The 24,177-nt window shown below is 34.1% G+C and overlaps 1 protein-coding gene across 4 annotated transcripts in view; it reads left to right on the forward strand.

The window, feature by feature from the left end:
- Positions 1–24,177, forward strand: part of BTBD10 (BTB domain containing 10) — a 67,267-nt gene that overhangs the window by 35,874 nt on the left and 7,216 nt on the right. For all 4 annotated transcript variants that reach the window (XM_010977252.3, XM_064492565.1, XM_010977251.3 and 1 more), the window contains 4 exons: positions 10,909–11,105; positions 16,124–16,409; positions 18,710–18,812; positions 20,479–20,599. In XM_010977252.3, the coding sequence (XP_010975554.1) occupies positions 10,909–11,105; positions 16,124–16,409; positions 18,710–18,812; positions 20,479–20,599 (707 nt within the window). The remainder of the gene's footprint in view (positions 1–10,908; positions 11,106–16,123; positions 16,410–18,709; positions 18,813–20,478; positions 20,600–24,177) is intronic.

Genomic DNA, 24,177 nt, shown 5'->3' on the forward strand with positions numbered 1-24,177 from the left:
AAATTTTAGTATCTCAGTCTTCATTTGACTTCAGAGAAAAAATTGCTCTTAGAGTGATCATACAACAGTATATCAAACTCCCTTGCTGTTGCTCCTGCTTCTGCCTCCCTAGAGTTGCTGACATACCTGACAATGGGATTTTAGGAAGAAGAGAAAGAGTAATATTAAAACTTTTCTTGAGCTGTATTTGTTGCTAAAGTTGTCTTGTGGGGAAATCTGGGATTTAAGTGTCATTTAAAATATTTCTATGGAAAAAAATACCTCAAGTGGCATACTTACAGATGACCTTTGAGAGCATAGCCTATTCCTCAGTTGAGAACTGCCCTTTTCAGTGATTAGCCTTTGTTTCTTGGGAAACTGATCATGAATTAAGCAGAACAAAAACTTATAGAAAAGGCTAATTGACAAAAAAAGGGAAAAAAAGATAAATTTGCATTAAATCTGTTGAAAATAGATTTAAAAGTTTAATAGCATTTCTTACGATCACAGTTACTGATACTTAACATGAAGATCAGCAATATTCTGTAAAGGGCTAGATAGTAAATATTTTTGGCTGTATGGGCTACAGAGTCTGTCACAACCACTCAGTTTTGCCATTATGGAGTGAAAGCAGCCATATACAATATATAAATGAGTGGGCATGGTTGTGTTCAAATAAAACTTTATTTACAAAATCAGATAATGAGTTGAATTTGGCTCATGAGCCAGAGCTTGCCAACTCTTGACCTAAAAATAAAAATCATATGAAATTAATATCTTAAAAATACTAATGTAAAATCATTTAAAAGGTTTAGTTAAAATATTTAAAATTTAAGATGATATTTTATTACTATAGTAATAGAAACAGCTTATTTTTCCCAAAAATAAAACTAGGATTTAAAATATTGCTTCTTTAATAAGGACAGACTAATTTAAAAAAGGATGGGAACATCTGATCCAAAATTTACAATGATACTTATCTTTAAGAAAAAAATATGTTTTTAAAATCTTGATTAAATTTTAAAACACCTTGTAAACTGTGTCTTCATATCTGTATCTCTACACACATAGTAGTATTTGACAAAGAATAAACAATTGACAAAAGAAATGCCTAGATGTTATATATGTCCTGAAACTTCAGCTAAATTCAACAAACGTTAATAAGATGCACCAGGTTATGATGTTAGTTGCTGAAAGTGTTTAAAGATAAATAATTCCTCAAACCAGGAAAGTGCTGTCACATAAAGTTGTACCACATGTATACTACATAAGGGTGCCATATATAAGTGAGTACCAGTCACTTTGTAGATATTTTAGTTTTATGTATTTGTTACAACAGTGTCTTGTCAACAGCAGTGCTAGTAATATAAGCTACTTCTGGGAATTTTTCATGTGTTATTTCCTGGATAATTTACTCTCCTCTGTTTTCTCTGTTCTCTCTGAGATGTATATTGTTTGATTGTTCACCTCCTTCATTAGTGCTTGAATTTTATCATCCTTTCACTCTTATTTTCCACTTCTTTGTCTGTCTTTTATTCCAAGTTTTTTCTTTCAACCCTATTAGTAACCTTTTAAAATTTTTACTCTTGTGTTTTGAATTTCTAAGAACTCTCTCATCTAATTTAAAAAAAAAACCAGCATTCCTGTCCATTTCACTTTATTTTTCTGATATGTACTCTATGATATTTTACCACATGTAGATTTGTGTAACTACCACCACAATCAGGATACAGAACTTCCACATCACCACAAAGAAACTCCTTCATGCTGCCCTTTTTGAGTCATACCCTTTCTCCATCCTTAGGCAGCCCCAGGTTCATTCTCCATTATTTTAATTTTGCCATTTTGAGAATAATATATAAATGAAATTAGATAGTAGATAAACTTTTGGGTTTGGATTTTTTTCTTTCAACATAGTGCCCTTGAGATCCCTTCTCACTGTTGAACATATCAGTAGTTCTTTTTTTGTTTGAGTAGTATTGCATTGTATGGGTGTACCACAGTTTATTTATCCATTCAGAGAAGGCATGGTTTTTGTTATAAACTTTGCAATATTGTTGGATTTTAAAAATTCTCTACATATTACTGTAGTTTTATTACCTCCACTCCTCCATAGGAGTCCATAGTTCCACTGAACAAAATGATAGAGACTAAAGACAATTTTTCTTTTGTTCTTAGGAACCTGCCTACCATTGGAAGCTATTGATGTAATTAGAGTTTTTACCACAAATTAGGTGGCAAGTTCATATGCAGAGGTTCATACAAAATTAGTATGCTAAAGTTGAATGTAAATAGATCCTTGCTTCTGAGAGTGACTTTTAGTAAGATTTAAATTTTTTGAGAAACTTACTGCCTACTGATTTACTTGATGCTTCAAAGCATTGATTTTGAAATTAAGTGAAAACTTGGTATAAGATAAAGAAATCAGAAACCTTTTTTGCTTATAAAGTTGCAAATTTAAAAAAGGAAGGTATTTTCTTTTGGCTATAGGGTTTGTGCTTAAGGTGGGTGTATTTACATAACTAGAGATGCTAGAAGTGATATTTCTTAATTGATGAAAATTGTGATCTTAGAGGATTCATGATTAAGGATTCTGATTTGGGTTTGTTGGGTGATAACTTTATTGGGTGATAAATTTTGATCTGTGAGGTTTTCAAGTGATAATCAGTTGGAAGTGGCAGTTTTAAAAATCTTTAGAAAATACTTTGGTTTCGTGAGAACATGAACCATGTTATAAGAGGGAGGTGCAGGAAGCTATGTAGTTTGGTAAAAAAAGAATTTATAATTTATTAGAAGAAAGGCATGACTTCTATATATGATTGAAATGGTTAATAGCAACTTCCTAGGAAGGTAGTCTAAAGCAGACTGTTTTGCCCAAGAGGCCAGTTCTGGTGTACAGTTTGGTAAATTTTGATGTATGTATGCACTCATGAAATCTCACCACAATCAAGGTAATGAACATATACATGCAAAAATTTCCTTGAGGTCTTTTGTGACCCTTTCCTTCTGCCCCTTCCTACCCCCATCTCCATGCCTAGAAAACCACCAATTTGTTTTGTGACATATACATTAGTTTTTTGTTTCCTAGAATTTAATATAAATGTATCCTTTTCTGGGAGGGGAGGGTATCTGGCTTCTTTTACTCAGCGTAATTATTTTGTGCTTGATCCGTGTTATAACTTTTATCAGTAGTTCATTCCTTTTTGTTGTTAAATAGTTTTACATTTTATGGATATACCACAAATTGTTTATCCAGCCACCTGTTCATAGACATTTAGGCTGTTTCCAGTTTTGGGCTGTTACAAATCAAGTTACTAACAATGTTTGTGTCTTTTTATGGACATATACTTTCATTTTTGTGGGGTAAATACCTAAGTTGGAATGGCTGGATCCTATGGCTAGTGTGTGTTTAACTTCATAATAAACTGTCAAACTGTTTTCCAAAATAGTTTTCAAAGCAGTGCTACCATTTTGCATTACTACCAGGAGTATATGAGAGTTCTATTTTATACACATATTCACCAACACTTGATATGGTTAGTCTTTTCATTTAGCCATTCAAACAGATGTGAAATGGTTTCTCATTATGGTTTTAAGTTGCATTTTCTTAATGACTAATGGTGTACAGCATCTTTTCATTTATTTTTTCCATCTGTATATCTCAAATCTTTCGCCCATTACTTTGAGAGTTCTTTATTATAAAACCAATTCTTCATCTGATACATGGTTTCATTTTTACAAGTGTCTTTAGAAGAGTAGAAGTTTTTAATTTTGGTGTAGTCCAGCTTATCATTTTATTTTTTTTTAATACGTTGTGCATTTTTTCCTCTAGTAGTTTTAGGTTTCAGATTTAGGTTTGTGATCCATTTTGAGTACACTTGTGTATGATATGAGCTTTAGATCAGAGTTCTTTTTTTTTCCTTCCCCTTGAGGTTCTGGAAGTGGATTATTTGTTGTATATCCATTAGTTTTAACACTGTTTGGTGAAGAGAGTCTTAGATTGTCTTTGAACTCTTGTTAAAAATGAGTTGTCCATATAATGAGTTGATCTACTTGTCTCTCATTATGCCAGTAGTACACTGTGTTCATCCTTTACCTTTTATAATAAGCCTTGAAATCAGCTTGTGTGGTTTTCCAACTCTGTTCTTTTAACAAAGTTATTCAGGAAATTCTAGGTCCTTTGCATTTCCATGTGAATTTTAGAATCATTTTGTAACTTTAGACAAAGAAATATGCTTGATTTTCAGCTGGAATTATATTTGTAGATCAACTTGAGGCAAATTGACATCTTAGCAGTATTGATTATTCTAACTTGTGAATATGGTAAGTTTTTTCATTTACTTAGGTCTTTAATTTCTCTTAGTGAAATTTTGTAGTTTTTAGCATGAAGGTCTTCTACATCTTTTGTCAGATTTATCCTTAAATACTCACTTTTTTGATGCTATTATAACTAATGTTTAAAAAAATTCAGTATCTAATTGTTGCAAATATATAGAAATACTGTCGATTTTTAACTATTGATCTTCTGTCTTGTGACCTTGCTAAGCTCACTCATTAGTTCTAGTAACTTTTAGTACTAGAGTCTGTAATAGATGATTACGTTGTCTGCAGATAAGGACAGTTTTAGTTCTTTTCCCATCTGGATGCCTTCTGTGTATTTTTCTTGCTATATTGCTCTGGCTAGAATCTTCAGTACATTGGAGAAGAGAAGTGGTGTGAGTGGATATCCTTGTTTTGTTCCTGATCTTAGGTGGAGAGCATTTGGTCCTTGACTGCTAAGTATAAAGCTGGCTATAGGTTTTCCAAAGATCTTTTTTCAGCTGATGAAATTCCATTGTATTCCTACCTTGCTGAGGTTTTTGTTTGTTTGAAATCAGGAATGGATTTTGGATTTTGTCAAATGGATTTTCTATGTACATTGTGATATACTTTTTTTCATTAATTGGTTAATACAGTGAATTACATTGATTTTTTTTTTAATATTCATCCAGTCTTGCATTTTTGGTATAAACCCCATTAGATAATGATGTATTGACATTTTTATATATTGCTGTATTCACATTACTAAAATTTAAAAAAAAATTTACATCTGTGTTCTGAGGGATGTGGGTTTGTAGTTTTCTTGTAATGTCTTCCTCTGGTTTCATTGTCTGGTTAATGCTGGCCTAATAGAATGAGTTAGAAAATATTATCTTTTCTTCAATTTTCTGGAAGAGTTTGGGTAGGATTGGTATTTCTATCTTAAACACTTGGTAAGATTATCAGTGAAGCCATCTGGGCCTGGAGCTTTCTTGGAAAGTTCTTAACTATAAATTCAAATTCTTTAATAGGCATTGAGCTATTCACCTTATCTGTTTATTTTTGAGTGAGTTTCAGTAGTTTGGAATTTGTCCAGTTCTTCTGAATTGTTGAATTTATATGTATAGTTGTTTATAATATTCTTCTATCATTCTTTTAATATATGTAACCTTTGGGGTGATGTCAGTTCTCTCATTTCTGATATTGGTAATTTGTATCTTCTCAGTTTTTCCCCCAGTTTGGCTAAAAGTTTGTCAGTTTTATTGATCTTTTCAAAGAACTGGCTTTTGTTTTCATTAATTTTCCTTATTCCTTTTCTATTATTTTGATTTCCACTCTGATATTTAATATTTTTTTCTGCTTCCTTTGGATTTAATATGTTCTTTGGCTTCTTAATGTAGAAACTGAGGTGACTTTTCTTAGACCTTTCTTCTTTCCTAACATAGGCATTTAAAGCTATAATTTGCTTCATAACTACTGCTATAATGTCATGCCATTCCACAAATTTTGATGTGTTGGGTTTTTTTCACTTCAAACTCTTCTCTTTTCCCTTCTGATTTCTTCTTTGTTCCATGAGTTATTTTAAAACATGTTACCTGATTTTCAATATTTGGGAATTTTCCAGGTATCTTTCTGTTATTGAATTTTAATTTAATTCCATCATAATCACAGAACATACTTTGTATGATTGAATTCTTTTAAATTTATTGAGACGTGTTCTGTTGCCCAGAATATGATCTGTCTTGATAAATGATCTGTGTGCATATCAAAAGAATGAGTTTTCTGCTATTGTTGGGTGAAAAGATCTATGAATGTTAGTTAGGTCAAGCCAGTTGATAGTGTTGTTCAAATCTTATTCATCTTTACTGATTTTCTGTCTACTTGTTCTGTTAAATATTATAAGAAGGATATTGAAACATCTGATGTATAATTGTGACATTCTCCTTGTAATCAGTCTTTGCTTCATGCATTTTGAAGCTCTGTTATGAGGCAGGAGAACTTTGGGGGTTGTTAAGTGCTCTTAATGAATTTGCCCCTTTATCCTTATGAAATGCCTTGGTAGTATTCTTTGCCTTGAGGTCTACTTTGATACTGATATAAGCCATTCTTGTATTTTGACTGATGTTGGCAGTTTGTCTTTACTTATCCTTTTATATTGAACCTCTCTGTACCTTTATATTTAAAGTGTGTTTCTTATAGGCAGCATATAGTTGGGTCTGGCATTTGTATACCGTGTGATTCTCTCTACCTTTTATGGTGACTATAGATATGGTTAAGGTTAAGTCTGTCATCTTGCTATATATTTCTTCTTGTCCCATTTGTTCTTGTTTCCCCATCCTCTTCTTTTTTTTTTCTTTGCCCTCTTTTGGATTAATTATATCTTTCTTATGATTTCATTTTATCTCCTTTGTTGCCTTATTAGCTATAATTCTTTGTTTCCATATTTCAGTGATTACTTTTGAGCTTATAATATACATCTTTAGTTTATCACAGTCTACTTTCAAGTGATATTGAATCATTTCTTGTGTCATATAAGAGCCTTATTAATAATGTACTTCTATTTCTCTCCTCCCAGACTTTCTGCTATTTCTCATGTTCTTAATTCCTTTGTATAGAGTCATTATTTTCATCTGGTGTTATTTTTTTTCTTCTGCCTAAAGGACTTCCTTTAACTGTCTTATCATGCAAGTCTCCTCATGATGAATTAATTTATCTTTTTGGTATGTTTCTGAAAATGCATTTCCTTTTTACTTTTGAAAGATGTTTTTGCTAGATATAACAAATACAGGTTGACAGGTGTTATTCTTTTGTTTTTGTATTTTGTGGGGTGGTGGAAGGGGAGGTAATTAGGTTTATTTTTTAAATGGAGGTACTGGGGACTAAACCCAGGACCTCGTGCATGCTAGGCAGGCACTCTACCAGTGTGCTATATGCCCCCCACCTTTTTTTAAACATGTATTTGGAATTTTCTGTGTATGTTGCATTTGTGGGTTTCTAGTTTTACTTACGTTTCAGGACATTTCTTTACGTTTTTTTTTTCTCCTCCACCTTTCTTCCTTTATGGACTCCATTTATACCTATATTAGGGCAGTTAAAGTTGACTCATAACTCACTCATGCTCAATTTTTCTATAGTGAATATTATATTCATTTGTGTATTTCCTGTTACTGTGTCTTCAAATTCACAATCTTTTCTTCTATAATGTGTCATCAATCTTCCATTAATTCCACTGAGTATATTTTTCATCTCAGATACCATCATTTTTTTCTCTTTGGAAGTTTGACTTGCATCTTTTCAACATTCTTTATCTCTACATAACTTTTTGGAGGAATATGGTTATAATGACTATTTTAATGTTTGTTTCTAATTTTAAGATATGTGCCAGTTCTGGGTTGATTTCAGTTGAGTTTTTTCCTTATGTTTTCCTGCTTCTTTACATGCCTGGTAATTTTTTATTGGATGCCATACATTGTGAATTTTACCTTGTTTGGTTGCTGAATATTTTTGTATTCCTATAAAAGTTCTTGAGCTTTGTTTTAGGGTTCAGTCTAGTTACTTGAAAACGATTCTTTCAGCTCTTGCTGTTAAGATTTGTTGTGATCAGAACAGTGCTCAGTGCTCAGTTTCATTTCCCACTTCAGAGCCAAGACCCCTTAGATTCTCTCCCCAATACCCTTTTATGTGGTTTTCCAGCCTGACTTAGGTTGGTGGGTGATGCGCAGGGGGAGGAACATGTTTATGTTGATTGGTGCTCAAGCTCAGCACTCTAGGAATAGACTCTCTGCTGATCTGTGAGGTTTTCTCTCTATTATGCTGTCCCCTTTCTGGTACTCTTTCCTGAAAATTAGCTATCTGTTGTCCCCAGCCTCTCAACTCCATATTCTTAACTCAGAGTCCACGAACTTCTGCATGGGTTTTGCTTCCCTGTGTTTTACTCTAGAAACTTAATTAGAGACAGTTGTTGACCTTGTATTATTTGTTTTCCATATTTCAGGGATTACTCTCTATTCCTAATGTACTTTGTCTTACAAACCATTGTTTCATGTACTTATTTATTTTTGGGGGTTGTTTTGGACAGGAAAGTAAATTCAGTCCTTGCTTCTCTGTCTTGGCTAAAAGCATATGTTGGGGCTAATATACTCTAGCTTCTTACCTGTTCTCAATTCATATATCTCAGACTCTTTTAGAGGCAACATGATGCAGAGTTATCCCCTCTGAACTTGCTTGTCCTCATTTTCTTTTGCACGTATCAATTATTTTTGCCCTTAGAGTGCTTTTCTGATCTAAAATTACTTAATTAAGTAGAGTAGGACATAATTAGTCTTCTATGACATATAATTTTGAAGGTCTTCCATTCCACATTACATTGGGGAATGAAAAGAAAGGATGGGAGTGTATTATGACACCTTTTGTATTTATTTAAAATCTAAACAGTTTAGAAATGAAGCCAGTATTTCAGCAGAACACATAGCAATATTTAATCTTTCAGCTTCAGAGATGCTTGGTGGAAAAGCTTTTCCAGTTAATCAGTCTGCTTGGCCCATACTCAGATTGAGCATTCATGCTGCATTTGCCTTAGTCATAGTTGTGTTTGTACCTTGTTCATTAAATTGTCAGTTAGAGTCATATTTAAGAAAATGTGTTTATTTGCACATTTAAATCTTACCAGCTAGAATATGAGGAGTTTTTTTTTTTTTTTTAATATATAATCCTTTTTCTTTTAGTATGGATTCCTTTCTTTTCCCTCTTTTAGGACAGAAATTCCACTATTTCTGCTCCAAAGTTTTTAACATAAATACTGTAGGATCTTTTGATTTGTTCTATTTGAAGGAAAAAAAAATTGTTCCAAGGATGCTATCCTACCCTGATCTTTTTCAGTAGGAAGGAGGTGGGAATAGTTTTTTTCTCCCTGTAGGTGTATGAGAGACAAATTGATAAAAGCTGACAGGTTGCCTTTTTTTCCCTGAAAGTCACCCTAGAAGGGTAAATACAAAGTCAGCCTTATCTTTTGTCTGTTTAATCTGCTATAATGAGATGATAACGATTTTCATAATGAAAGAAACCACTAAAATAACAAAACACAGTATTATAGTTAATAAGTAAACAGAGAAGATGATCCTGAAGCGCTGCAGGATTTAAAACTGTATGATCAAGATTGAAACTTAACTAGTGTGGTTTTGTTGAAGGGAAGCAGGGTAACATTGTGGAGGGAGCACTGGGATGAATCAGAAGGCTTCGGTTATTAGCATTTCCACTAAATACTATGTGACTTTCATCAAGTCTTGTAATTTTGAATTTTAATATCCTCACTTGTAGTAACTAGATAAACTAACTTTAATGGATGATTTTATTGTGCCAGGTACCTTGCTGGTCAACTTACTTAAACTTCATTTTATCCTCATGTTAACCTCAGAAAGTAAGTAGACTCTACATTTTACAGATGAGGAAACTAAGGAACATTCAACATGTTGAGCAATTAAGTATTAAAGACCAACTTGATTCTAAGTATTTATTACTCCAGGGTCATGGAGTTCCTACTATTCCTATTTCTCTGTTTCTAAAAGATACTTTAATATTTTTCATTTGTGAATCTTGTTATATGCTAAGATGGTAAATTTTTACCTGTCTTAAATTAGGTTCTCTCATTTTTGTTCCTGTCAGTTTTCCTACCTGTGATGTATTACTGATTATTAAAATCTTATCTGTTAGCAAACCTCGTTCACCAGTGATTTATAGTGATGTCTTCTTGTGAGATCTTAAAGCGTTTGTTGTGTCACTCATTTTTTAGTTATATATTTGAGACACATTTAGTCATTTTATATTTGAAATTTGGGATAACTCTTGAAGTGCTTAAATTTCTCCATGTCCATGTAGTACTGCTACACTTAAATCATAAGCTCCTTGAGGGAGCGGATTCTCTCCTGGCATGTAGCACAGTGTTGTACAGACATAATTTAATAAATAACTGTGTGAATGAATGCTGTCAACTAGACCATTTTAATCATCATTCTCAGTTATTTACTTCTCATGGGCAAATTTACTCTATGTAAGATGTTTTCAAATTTTAAATTCTGTGACTCTGTACAGTCAGTGCTGTTAGCTTTTTAGAAAATTACTTTTCAAATATTTTGAGGAGAGTTCAGAAATTAGAATGAGTTGGTTGGAGTTATCATGTAGACATTTTATTTGACAGGGAGACCAGTTACTTTGCCCCATACCTCAGTTTTTAAAGGTAAAAACTTTCCCTCTCTTTTTCCCTCTCAATGAAAGAAATCAAGAGAACATTTGAGTAATATTTAAGAGGTCTGGGTGGTCTCCACTGCTACTACTAACACTACCTCTTTTTCTGCTACTACTATAAACTCAAAGGTCGGTTAACCTTCCTGGGCTTTGGCCTTCTCATCCTTAAAAAAAAACTGAATTGGATCGTGTGATCTTCAAAGACATAGTGTTCCAGATTTTATAAAATTTGCAAGTTTAAGGTAAATTAAGTTTCAGAATTGTAAAGTAGCATTTGATTCTTGCAGTTCAATATACTAGTAGTTTTATGTTAATTGTTTTTTTTTTTCGTTAAGCATCTGTGATCTGACTTTCTACTTTTATGGTTAATTTTCTTTTCTATTTTATCAGTACTCCCTCACGTGTTTCTAAAGGAGTTGTCGACCACACCAAAATGAGTCTACATGGTGCTAGTGGGGGACACGAGAGATCAAGAGATAGACGAAGGTCAAGTGACAGATCACGAGATTCATCTCACGAAAGAACAGAATCTCAACTCACTCCTTGTATTAGAAATGTTACTTCTCCAACACGACAGCACCATGTCGGTATGTAAAATCAACTAAGCTTCCCAACAGTTTTTAAAAGCATGCATTTACTTTTTTAAAGTAGTAATGATAATTGTGCCTAATACTTAAGAGTAAAATTAACTTCTTAACTTCTTTCTTCTGTTCAGTTGTTTCTGTTTTAGCTTAACTTCGTTCTTGCTGTGAAGAAACAACTCATTAAATGAAGCTTAAAAGTGAAAATTTTTAAAGTCTCAAATAGTCTTATGAAAAGAGTAGTTTGAAAAGCCTTTTAAAACTGTAAAATGTAGATTTAAATTTTTTTTCAAGTTGATCTTTATCTTGTGAAATATATATCAGTGCTTTATTTTAAAATAGTTTGAAGTAAATTATTGATAAGAATTCTTGGTTAATCATGCTAAAAAGGAAGTGAAAGTTAAAGTTAGAATAACCATCATGGAGTAATTTATCTTAATTTTTGACAATATTTTAAATTTAATTTAAAAAAAGAGGAAAAGGAAGGTGTGAAGTAGATTTCTTTTCTTTTCTTTAAAAAAATTTTTTTTAATATGTTTTAAAAAAGCAGTTTCAGGTTCACAACAGAATTGAGCAGAAAATACAGAGTTCCCACATAGCCCTCCCCAGCCGCACATATATACTCCTGCTACCCTCAACGTCCCTCATCAGTGTGGCATACTTGGTACAATTGATGAACCAACGTGGGCACATTATTATCAACCAAAGCCCATAGTTTACATTAGGGTTCACTCTTGATATTGTACATTCTATGGGTTTTGACAAATGCATAATGACATGCAGCCACTATAGTACAACATAGAATAATTTCATTGCACTAAAAATCCCTGTGCTCCATCTATTTATTCCTCCCTCCCTCCCTTTCCCCAGACTCCTGGAAACCATGATCTTTTTATTGTTTCTGTAGCTTTGCCTTTTACAGAATGTCATTTGGTTGGAATTGTACAGTTTGTAGTCTTTTCAGACTGGGTTCTTTCATTTAGTAATATGTCTTTTAAGTTTCTTCTATGTCTTTCATGGCTTGATCTTTTTTTTTTTTTTTACTGCACACGTATTTTAAAATTTACATATATGTACTGTTCATTGTTTCTAAGAACATTTAGAGCTTTAGCTTTTTAAACTTACATAGTTATCAAAGGAATAAAGCCAACCACAAAATAAGAATTAACTCAGAAGGATACATTCACCCTGCTATTAACAGCAACATTATTTATAATTGCCAAGATATGGAAGCATCCTAAGTGCATATCAATAGTTGAAAAAATAATGGAGATGAAGTATGTGTGTGTGTGTGTGTGTGTAATGGAATACAACTCACCCATTAAAAAGAAGGATATTTGCCATTTGTGATCCTTAATTTACTTTTTTTTTTCACTTCAAAAACCAGAATTTTATAAGTGGCAGAGACATTCCCATGACATCAAAAACAGCAAAATACCTTAAAATAAACTTAACCAAGGAGGTTACCTATACTCTGAAAACCAAAATGACACAAAGAAATGGAAAGATTTCTTGTGCTCTTAGATTGGAAGAATCAACACAATCAAAATGGCCACACTACCCAAAGCAATCCACAGATCCAATGCAACCCCCATCAAAATACTCGCAACATTCCTCACAGAACTAGAACAAACAATTCCAAAATTTATAAGGAACCACAAAAGACCCTGAACAGCCAAATCAATCTTTTGTAGGTCTCTTGTTTTTTCTCTTTCGTCTTTTTGTTCTCTTTTCTTATGATTTGATGACTAGAGAAGGTACTTTAACATTTGTTGTAAAGCTGGTTTGGTGGTGTTGAAATCTTTTAGCTTTTGTTTATCTGTGAAGCTTTTGATTTCTCCATCAAATCTGAACAAGAGCCTTGCTGGATAGAGTATTCTTGGTTGTAAGTTTCCCTCTTACATCACTTTAAAAATATCATGCCACTCCCTTCTGGCATAGAGAGTTTCTGCTGAAAAATCAGCTGTTAACCTCATGGGAGTTCCCTTGTATGTTATTCATTATTTTTCTCTTGCTAATTTTAATATTTTCTTCTTATCCTTAATTGTCAATTTGATGACTGTGTGCCTTGGTGTTGGGTTGATTCTGTGTGGTACTCTCTGCACTTCCAGGACTTGGGTGACTGTTCCCTTTCCCAAATTGGGGAAGTTTTCAGTGATTATCTCTCTCAAAATTTTCTCAGGTCCTTTTTCTCTCTCTTCTCTTTCTGGGACCCTTATAATGCGAATATTAGAGCACTTCATATTGTCCCAGAGTTCTCTTAAACTATCCTCATTCCTTTTTATTCTTTTTTCTCTTCTCTGTTCTGAAGTAGTGATTTCCACTAATCTGTCTTCTGGCTCACTGATCCGTTCCTCTGCCTCATTTAGTCTATTCCTGGTTCCTTCTAGTGTATTCATGTCAGTGATTTTATTCTTCAACTTTGGGTATTCTTTATATTTTCCAACTCTTTGCTTAAAAACTTCACTCTGTGCATCTATACTCCTCGAGTTCTCTGAACATCTTTGCCATCATTACTTTAAAGTCTTTCTCAGATAAATTAACTATAACCTCATCACATTTCTTCTTCTGGGATTTTATCTTGTGCCTTGGCCTGGAACATATTCCTTTGCCACCTTGTATCGTCTATCTTTCTATGTGTTTGTGGATTCCTTCCACAGGCTTTGGGATTATTGTTTTCTTATTTCTACTATCTGTCCCTGGTGGATGAGGCTGGACTAGAAGCTTATGCAGGTTTCCTGGCTGGAGGAGCCAGTGCCTGCCCACTGCTGAGCGAAGCTTGGTCCTGGACCTCTGGTGGGTAGGGCCGTCTAGAGGCTTTGTGGCTCAGGAAGCCTGCTGATGGGTGGGGCTGTGTTCCCACCTTGTATGTTGTTTGGCCTGAGGCTTCTCTACAGGCTGTTGGGTAGGGCTAGGTTTTGGTGCTAATGATCCAATCAAGATACCACCCTCCAGGAAAGCTCGTGTAGCTTATCATTCCTGAAATGTCCACCACCAGCTTTTATGTCCCCTGAGTGAGCCGCAGCCGTCCCCCATGTCCCCAGGAGACCCTCAAAATCCAGCAGGCAGGTCTAGCTCAGGTTCCTATGAAATCACTGCCTCTGCCCTTGGACCTGGTGCATTTGAGTTTCCGTGTACATTTCCCACGTGAATGGAGTCTCTGTTTCCCCTAGTCCCGTGAAGATCTCAGAGCCAAGTCCCCCTAGCCTTCAAAACCAGATGTCCTGGGGTCTCCTTCTCTTCTCAATGGTGGGACCCAAGCTGGGGAGCCTGATGTGGGGCTTAGAGCTCTCACTCCTGTGAGACAGCCTCTGTGACTTAAAAAATCTTCAGTTTGTGGGTCGCCCACCCGACAGGTATGGGGCCCAATTATATCACAAGCACGCCCCTCCTACCATCCTGCTGTGGTTCCCTCTGTATGTTTCCAGTTGCAGAAGATCTTTTCTGCTAGGTTCCAGTCTCTTTTCAAAGGTTGTTTAGCCTTCAGTTGTGGTTTCGTTGTAGTCACAAGGAGAGGCGAGCTTGTGGTCCTACCACTCCGCCATCTTGGGTTTTTTTTTTCTTGACTTTTTCTTTTCTTCCTACTCATTTTCTTCCTACTCGTGCTTTTTCTTCCTTCCTACTCATTACCATAAATGAATGGTAGTACTCCAAGTAAATACGTTGTGTGACTGTAAAGCACCAGTCTGAAGTAGACGTATGTAAGCAATGTGAGCTTGCTGATTTTTATTTTCCTCTCAGAAGTGGCAGATTAAATACTTTGACTTACTATTTGAGATAGTTTTTGATTGCCTTTTATAAATCAAAATCAATTATATTAGGGTCTAATTATATAGAGGAATTTAAGGACCAATATCTAAGTAGGTTCTTAAAGTCAGGCTAAACTGATAAGCCAAAAACCAACAGAAGTATAAATAAGAGTTGACAGTTTGTTGTATGCAAAGTTTAGTTTCTGGGAAGAGAATAGGAGATATGAGAAATTATTTTATTACTTAAAAAATTTTTGCTTTTGGGATGCTACCCGCATTGTAGAAATAGGCAGTAAAAGAGAGGTGTCAGAGTATCTCTGGAGATACAGCAAACCTAATTATATAACCAGTAAAGCTGTACAGAGTGTTCTAAGCAGCCTGAGTCATGGAGGAATTTGGCAAAAGCTGATGAAACTGATGAGTTGGAGGTACATTTTTAGGTCACCTTTAAAGTTCAGTAATCTAGCCTCTAAAGGAAACTTATCACAAAGTCAGTTTTAATTTCCCTTTGTAGAATATTGGAACAGCTTAAGAAAATTTTCTGAATTTTAATAACATTTCCTATTAAAATTATAGATAATCATTACATGATCCTATAAAATGTATAGCAGTGCTTTATTCAACAAAATTGAGACTGAAAGGAAAGCAGTATATCATTAGCTATTAAAGCCACTTAAGTTGTTACACATTAAAAGTCATTTGAAGAAATAAATACTTCATGCTGTCTGTAGTGAAATTCTTTTCTTCCTTTGGGACCTTCCTTTTGTGAGATAAATTGTTGGTTTGGGGATTTCCTTATTAACCTAGTGAGAGTCCAAAGTTTGTATTTTGTTCTCAGAATAGAATTAATACTTTCAGTATTTAGGCCAGTTAAAATTGGTATTCTTATTAATCTTTTACTAACTTTCAATGCTTACTTATTTGACTTGTGAGAATATTCTGTTCTGTGGGTTTCTATATATTTTTAAGTAGAGCAATAATATAAAATTTACCTTACTTTTGATCTTATTCTGGGTCAGTATTAATCAGTTATACATCTTTTTAGAAAAGTCTACAAAATTAATTATTTTAGAAACAGTTTGATGTTTTAGGTTTTATTCCTGGGAAATAAATTAATTTTCATGGTGTTCTGGGAAAATGTTATTTGAAATCCAAAAAGCAGAAGTCCTGTGATTTAAAACAACGTTTCTAAATCACAGTTTTTAAAAGATATATATCGATCTTTAACTTTTTAAAAGAAAATTTGTATAACTTTGTTTAACATCTCTATTTCAGAACGTGAAAAAGATCACAGTTCCTCTCGTCCAAGCAGTCCTCGCCCGCAAAAAACATCTCCAAATGGTTCCAGTAGCAGTGCTGGGAACAGCAGCAGAAACAGTAGTCAGTCAAGTTCAGATGGTAGCTGTAAGACATCTGGGGAAATGGTATTTGTGTATGAAAATGCAAAAGAAGGAGCTCGGAATGTAAGGACGTCAGAACGAGTGACGCTAATAGTGGATAACACTAGATTTGTTGTAGATCCATCCATTTTTACTGCACAGCCAAATACAATGTTGGGCAGGTTTGTATTGTTGTGCTTCTTTGTATTATTAATTATAAAGCACCTTTACATTATTTTTTCCATTTGAAGTTTTACAGTTACTCTCTGGTGGAATGTAGTGTTCATGCTGAGCTTTGGAGGTTAAGTAACTTGCTTAAGTTAATCCAACTAGAAAGTGGTAGAACTAGATCTTGAATTTGATTTTATTTCTAATGATCATTGCTGTACCAGTAGGAATAGCAAATATGTTAGTTAATGAAGACAGGATACTAAAAGATCTCTACAGGTTGAAAACATAGATTGTATCTAACAAGCAATGATAATATGTTTCCTTCACCTGGGGCTCCTAAATGCAACCTCCAAAGGCAGCAGATACAAGAATTGTTTAAAGAAAAAACTCCCAACAGTTTTGTTGGCTGAAAAGTCATCATGAGTTGTCAGTTTGATGTAGATAATTAAAGAAGTATTAATAAGAAGTAGTTAGTAGAATGAAGGAGAGACAATAGTTATCTTCTAATCCATGCTGGTCTAGAGTAATAGATTAATATAAAGTTTGTGGTTATCGGAACCACAATCTAGGAATGATGTAGGCAATATGGACTATAGTCATAGGAACTGCAGTCTAAGAATATAGACTTAATTTTTCAGTGTCCAAAATTCGTATCTTTTTAATTGTAAAATTAACATCTTTTTCTGTTTAATATAAAATGAAAGGAACATATAGATGAAATGGAAATTTACATGAAGTTAAAAAAAAAGGAAAACTTGTGTTTTTTTTCTAGGTTGCATATGAGTATAACTATTTGGGATACTGCTGTGTGTGTATGATGTTTGTATCTCTGAATACAGAATAAATACTAGCATATGACACTGTATACATTTTGAGTAGATAAATGTTTCCTTTTAACATTGGCACTAGACTTTATGAGAAAAAATACTTGAACTCTATAGGCTTTTATGTATTATTAGCATAGGGGAAGATTATTGATGGAAAAACTCTTAGGAGGATAACTTGACATGGATAATACTTTATATTTTTACTTAAACTTTAAAGGAACACAGTTAAGAAGTAATAGACATTTGAAATTGTGCTTCAGCTGTTAGGGTACATTTTCTTTAAAAACAAAACAAAACCTAAAAGACTTTTTTTGTGTGTGATCCATATGGATCTGAAAAGATGACTTTCCACTTTTGTAAAAAGTTCAGGTATTTGAGCAAATTGAGTGACATTTGATTCCTGAAAGGCTTTCTTCTTCTTTTTTTCCCCCAAATCAGAGAAGGCTTCTTTTCATGTCAGTTGACAAAATCATATCTTTGGGGATGAAAATTAATATTCATGGAAACTGTAAAAAGCAGTTGACATTTTTGGGGAAACTGAAATAAAAAAGCTTTGTTCTTTATAAGTTCTGTGTTATAACAAAAGAGGAAGCCATTTAAATTGGGAAATTGTTGAACAGAAAACTTAAATCAGCCGTATTCACTTTAGGAATGGTGATATTGAATTCAGAGGTTCAACTTCCTTTCATCACAATTTAAAATTTTTCTTGGGGGTTATGCATTTAACTTTTTATTTTGAAGGACATATATTACAAATTGCCTCCTTTCTAAGTACTTGCTGTTATAGGGCCAGCAACATAACTTGAAAAAATAGAAATTCATTTGTATTTTCCTTATGTAAAAATTAATATTAAGAGCTTGTTACTTATTTAAATTTTTCATTCTGTTCTTAACTTCTTCATATCTTTCTACTCCAGCATTTGATTGCTTATTTTTTAGTTCTAGGATGCAAGTTTAAGAGTTTTGACCAAGATTTGTTACATTTATAGTTAAGATTGTAAAAAGTAAAATAACCTAACCTGCCTATACTGTTTTACTTTTTCCTAGTTTAGATTACTGTATGTGCTGCATTATGGCATTGTTTGCAATGAAGACAGCAGTTTTAAGGAAGAGGCACAGATAACATAGTTTTCCTTTCCCCCTTTTTTCCCCCTCATAAGATTAGAGGAAGAATCACCTTTTCCCCTAGCCTGATTGATTCCCTACCCCCCCCACCCACCCAAGAAGAAAGGACTGGAAAGGTCTTAGCTTCTGAATTTTATTAATTGATTTTGTTTGCTTGTAGATAATTTACACTACTGTTCCCTCCCATAAAAAGGCAATACTTCATTTATTACATTTGCCAGAATAAATTTCTTGAACTAATTTAATGACATCATTTAATGTCAAAATTATAATTCCTTTTTACTTTCGTACATGAAATCGATCTTCTCTTTTGAAGCAAGTATCCTATTGATGTATTTCTCAATTATTTGCTACCATAGGATGTTTGGATCTGGCAGAGAACATAACTTTACACGTCCCAATGAGAAGGGAGAGTATGAGGTGGCAGAGGGGATTGGCTCTACTGTGTTTCGAGCTATTCTGGTGAGTGCTATTCCTTGTGTATTGACTGAATCAAATGACTCCTTTTGGTAGGTACTTGGATTAGAAGCAAAGTTTTAGTTAGATATCTCTATGGAGGTATCCAGGATATTTTGTAAAAATATGATTTAATTCATCTTTTTTGGTACATAAATATATGATATAAAAAAAGAATTTTATGACCTTTGCAAAGGTAAGATAGGAGATGATTCCTCTCTTAGGTCTGCCTAGGCAGTCCTTTCAAGGGTTTAACAATAACATTTCTGTAGTCGTATTACTCTACCCTCCTTAATTCTCTTAAATGCAATGTTGATTATTTTTTACTACTAAGAATGAATGTGGCTACTGGAATTCTAATGTTTTACTGCACATCACTAACAATATGGACACTTAAGAACATTTAAAAATCACCTCTAAAATGTATTTAGTATTTATGTTTTAAACCTTTTTAAAAAATGTTTAATCTTTCATTTTGAGTAATATTTGAATTAGTACTACAGTCCCTACTTGTCATTTTAAATCAGTGATAAAAGTTTGATTTATAGCATGTGACAGCTTATGCCACAGTGTGAAAATATGATTTTCTTAAATAGTTTTGTGGGACTAGGAGAGGGAGGATTCTGAGATGCAAGACAGGAAAAGTAGTTGATCTCAATCAGGTGGTTAGCACTCGGACAAGTACCAGAAGATGTCTTGCTTTCATTTATGTAGTAACTTTAGAAATTGTGTTACTGTGGCTCTGAACCTCAAGAAGCTTGAAGCAGATCTTAATTTTGGGGGAAGTGCTTTTTCAGCAGCCCATACTTCCACTTGACACCCCGTGGAGTTGACAAGAAAGAATTTTATGTCTGAGCGATGGAGTAACTTTGTAACTATGGGTCTAGCCCCTAACAACAATTTAAGTAGATTTTGGAAATAATTACCATTGATTGTTCTTAATTATATGGGGAACACCAAAGAACAGTATTTGGAAGAAGAATATCTAATTGTGTGTTCTGTCTGCATATATTTTAAATACATGGATATGACTTTGAAGTTCTTCATTAAAAATCTTAAGTTTTGCTCTGTTCTCTAGGTAACATTTAAGGTGACTTTAATTTTCTTAAAAAAAGAAAGTTTAGTGGGAATGGTATAGCTCAAGTGGTAGAGCACATGCTTAGCATACACAGGACCCTGGGTTCAATCCCCAGTACCTCCTCTAAAAATAAGTAAGTAAACCTAATTACCTCCTCCCCCCTAAATAAATAAATAAATAAATAAATAAATAAATAAATAAATAAATAAATAAATAAATAAAGTTTTTTAAAAAGTTAAGAAAATGTATGGTAGTTATGTAGATAACTTGTAGAGGGGGAAATACATAGGAATTAGCATGATATAGTAGAGAGAGAAGATATGCGTAATTAATGGAGAAACCCAGGTTCTAATCTTACCTCTGCTGTTAAGTAATTTTATGACTGGGTGAGTCAGTGGACTCATTTGGACATAAATTTGTCTTGTTTGGAAAATGAAAAAGTAGCTAGGTGAACTGAGGTCCCAATAACTAAATTCCACAGTTTGCAAATCTCAGAGCACCACTATTTTTGAAAATTTTACCAGTTCAATTTTAATAAGTTTTGGCTACCTCATACTCCAGATGTTTTATGCATTCTTTACTTTCTTTTTTTAGGACTATTATAAAACAGGAATAATCCGTTGTCCTGATGGCATATCTATTCCTGAACTGAGAGAAGCATGTGACTATCTTTGTATCTCTTTTGAATATAGTACTATTAAATGTAGAGATCTCAGTAAGTATGATGTTTTGTCTGTGAGTGGTCTGTAGAGTTACAGTATATTGGAATCAAAAGCCTGAAATAGTGCTGTTTACCTAGACTTCAAATATTTGTTTAATTGTAAAGCACTCTAATGCCATGAAGGTTGTTTATGGAAGTCCACAGAGATCTTTATAAGCTCTTAGTGCAATTTTCTAAAACTTTCTTTCAAATTTATTTTTTTAGATAGATTCTTCTAGATTTCCTCTTCAGTTGTTTCCTCTGTCATTTGTTGCCAGTCTTTATCTCCCAGCTTGAGAGCCCTGGCTTTGGCCAATATCATACTTGGCTTCACTCTTCAGATCACATCAACCAAAAATTTATAATTTTTTTTTGTATTTACAATGTAATATAATATCCTGTGCCACTATGGAAGATACAAATAATTCTCAAGAACAGTATTTGTCACTAAATATCTTAAAATGAATACCAAATACCTAGCCCTCATTTATACAAAAGGTTAAATGACTTCATCCAAGAACTTACAACATAGTCTCAGAGCAGAGTCTAGAACTTTGCAAATCCTACCTCTTTAATATTTTTCTCTCATCCCTTCCCTAAGACCCTTCCCTAGCAACCATCCGTGTTTTCACTGTTATGTCATGTCTAAGAGGAAAAGGTGATTATATACATAGAAAAGTAAAAATGTGTATGAGAATTATCAAACGGTGACTTGGATTTTAAGTGGCTGGAAAAGTTAAGAAGGAGATGTCATTGTGGGCTAGTAGGATTGGGAAAGAGTTCAGAGGAGACATAGGTAGTAAAGAATACATAGAAATGACTTCTTAATCTTCTTTCATAGACCCTACCATATAGTGAAGGGACTCTGGTAGGTAGTAGCTCCCCAGATAGGCTATAATTTCCTCATTATTCACATTCCCTTTCCAGGCAAGGATTTGCTCGTTGATTGAATATGGGGTGGGAAAGAGAGAAGAGGACTTTAATTAGAAGTGTGGAGTTGCCATTAATTGAGATGGAGGAGACCTCATGGGGAGCAGAAATCTAAAAGCTTGATTTTGGATATGTTAAGTTTGAAATATCTATTAGACATCCAAGTGGAATTGCTGAGTGGGGCATTGGGCATACATGTCTAAAACTGAAGAGAAAGATGTGGGCCAGTTATTTATATGTAGGAGTTATAATTATATGGGTAGTACTCAAAGAAAAAATGTTTTAAGGACTGTACACATTGATCTGTAACCCCTCTTTTCACATAACAGGCTTAAGAACCAAGTTGAGGACTTTTATTCTAAGGATAGAATGGCATGGAAGGTTTAAACAAGAGACACCTATTAGATTTGGCTACTGTGGGGAAAATGAATTACACAGGGGCAAAAGCAAATGATGGGAATATAATTAGAAAGTTTACAGTAGTTTGAGTGAGAGTTGATTTGGACTATGGTGGGGGAAATGAGGATGGAATGAGTTTTGGTTAACTATTGTTATGTAATAGTCCATTCCAAACTTAGTAGCATAAAATAATCTTTATTTTGTGTGTTGAGAATTCAGACAAGGTACAACAGATGTGTCTTATGTCTGCTTCATAATATGTGAGGCCTCATCTTGTGAAGGATTGAAGGACTGAGGTGACTCAGAAGGTTTAAGACTTCTTCATTCACTTGTGTGCACCTTAGACTAGGATGACTCAAAGGCTGGTTTCGGCTAGGACTGTCAGACAGAGTACCTACATATGACCTCTTCATGTGGCTTGGGCTTCTCCAAGCCTGGAGACTGGGTTCAGAGAGGAAGCATTTGGAGAGCAAGCATTCCCAAGACTGAGGCAGAACCATAAGTTACGTATCCCACACCTCTGCTGCACTCCCCTGGTTACAAGCAAGTTAGTACGACCAGGCTAGATTAAAGGAGAGAGGAATTGGACTTCTCCTGTGAGGAGATGTCAGGGTCACATTGCAGAAAAGCGTGTGACAAAGGAGATTTTGAAGCTATCTTTGGAAAATAGCATCTTCCAGGGAAAGAAATGACACAATTCAACTTGTATTTAAGAGGTGGACTTCATAGAGCTTGGGAATGATTGAATTGAGATGAAAGAGGAATCAAGGATTCATTCATTTATTCTACAAAAATTTAAGAGCCTGTCATATGACTAGCACTCTTCTGCGATGATTCTGAGAACTTGAGTAGATGGTGATGCGATTTATTGATTTGGAAAACACTGCAGAGAGAGACAGAAATGATTAAGTTCAGTTTTGGATATGTTGAGTTCGAGGTGCTTTTGAGGGGTCATCCTAGTGAAGATTTCCAGGAGGCAGTTGACTGTAGTGCATCTAGAATATAGAAGGCAGAATTAGTAGAATAAATTGGGAATTGTCAGCATAAGGTGAGAGAAGAAAAGAACTTAACATTTTTTTCCTGAAAAATACCGATATTTAATGAACAGCTAGAGGAGAAAGAGTTGACAAAGGTGACTGAAATAGAATGGCCAGAGAGGAGAAAGAACGCCAGGGATAATGGTATCAGATTCTTAGAGATGAGAATGTGTAAGGAGGGAGTGGTCCCTGTAAGAGATTCCATTGAGAGGTTAAATAAAATCGGGATCAAACGATGTTCATCGTCTTTAACAATTTAAAGGTCATTTTCAGACTCTATTGAGGGCAGTTTTGAGTAGTGAGTGTCGAAGTCAGATTGGAATTGGTTCAGAAGTTAGGGGAAAGAAAATGTGTTTATATATCTAGAAGTTTGGCTATAAAGGGAATTTAAATTTAAAAAATCCTAATGGAAACAGCCCTAGAGAAGCAGAGGGCTAAATAATAATAATACAGATTGTTATTTAATTATTTATTATGTTGTTAATAATTATTCTATAATTAGACAACATAGTGTAGGGAGAAGAAAGCTCTCCTTTGTAAGACTGTGGTTTTGAGTTTTGGTGTCCTTTTCTGACCCTCCTAGTAGTTTCTGAGGTGGTAGAGCCTTAGATAGGAGATAGGACATTGCTGTTGAAATAGGAATAAAAAGAAAAATGATTAGGTCAATGTAGGTGAGGCTGTGTATTTGGGAAGTTAAAGTTGTTCATTATGTCTGGACTTAAGAAGGGTCAAGTGAAGTGTATCTTTCATTCCTCTCAATTCTAGGGTCACGTCAGCTATATAATTCCTGTACCGTGCTGTATTTTGTTTGGCCTTTTGCCACTGTTTTTCCAGTCGGTTGACTCAGTTCATCCTACCCTTCTTCCTACACTGAAATATTAATGTTGTTTGTAAATAATTTTCTGAGAAGGAAAACATGTGGAAGATGGAATATGGGAGCTATTTTATTTCATATAGATAATCTGAAAAAATATCCTTAGGATATACTTTAAGATATAACTGCATATATTGATGGAAGACAACATAATGTAGTGAAAAAAAAAAAAAACCAACCCTGGACTAGGGATGGAGTAGGAGGAGGGCAGATTTAATTCTGATTTTGCAAATTAGTTTTATAACCTTTGGTAGATTGCTTCATGATGTGTAAAACAAAGGAGCTTGTGTTAGATGACTTTAATTGGCCCTTCTTGCTGTAAGATTATACAGTTCCATAAGAACTCCTCCTGA

Source organism: Camelus dromedarius, chromosome 12 (genome assembly GCF_036321535.1).
Source record: "Camelus dromedarius isolate mCamDro1 chromosome 12, mCamDro1.pat, whole genome shotgun sequence".
Classification (NCBI taxonomy): domain Eukaryota; kingdom Metazoa; phylum Chordata; class Mammalia; order Artiodactyla; family Camelidae; genus Camelus; species Camelus dromedarius.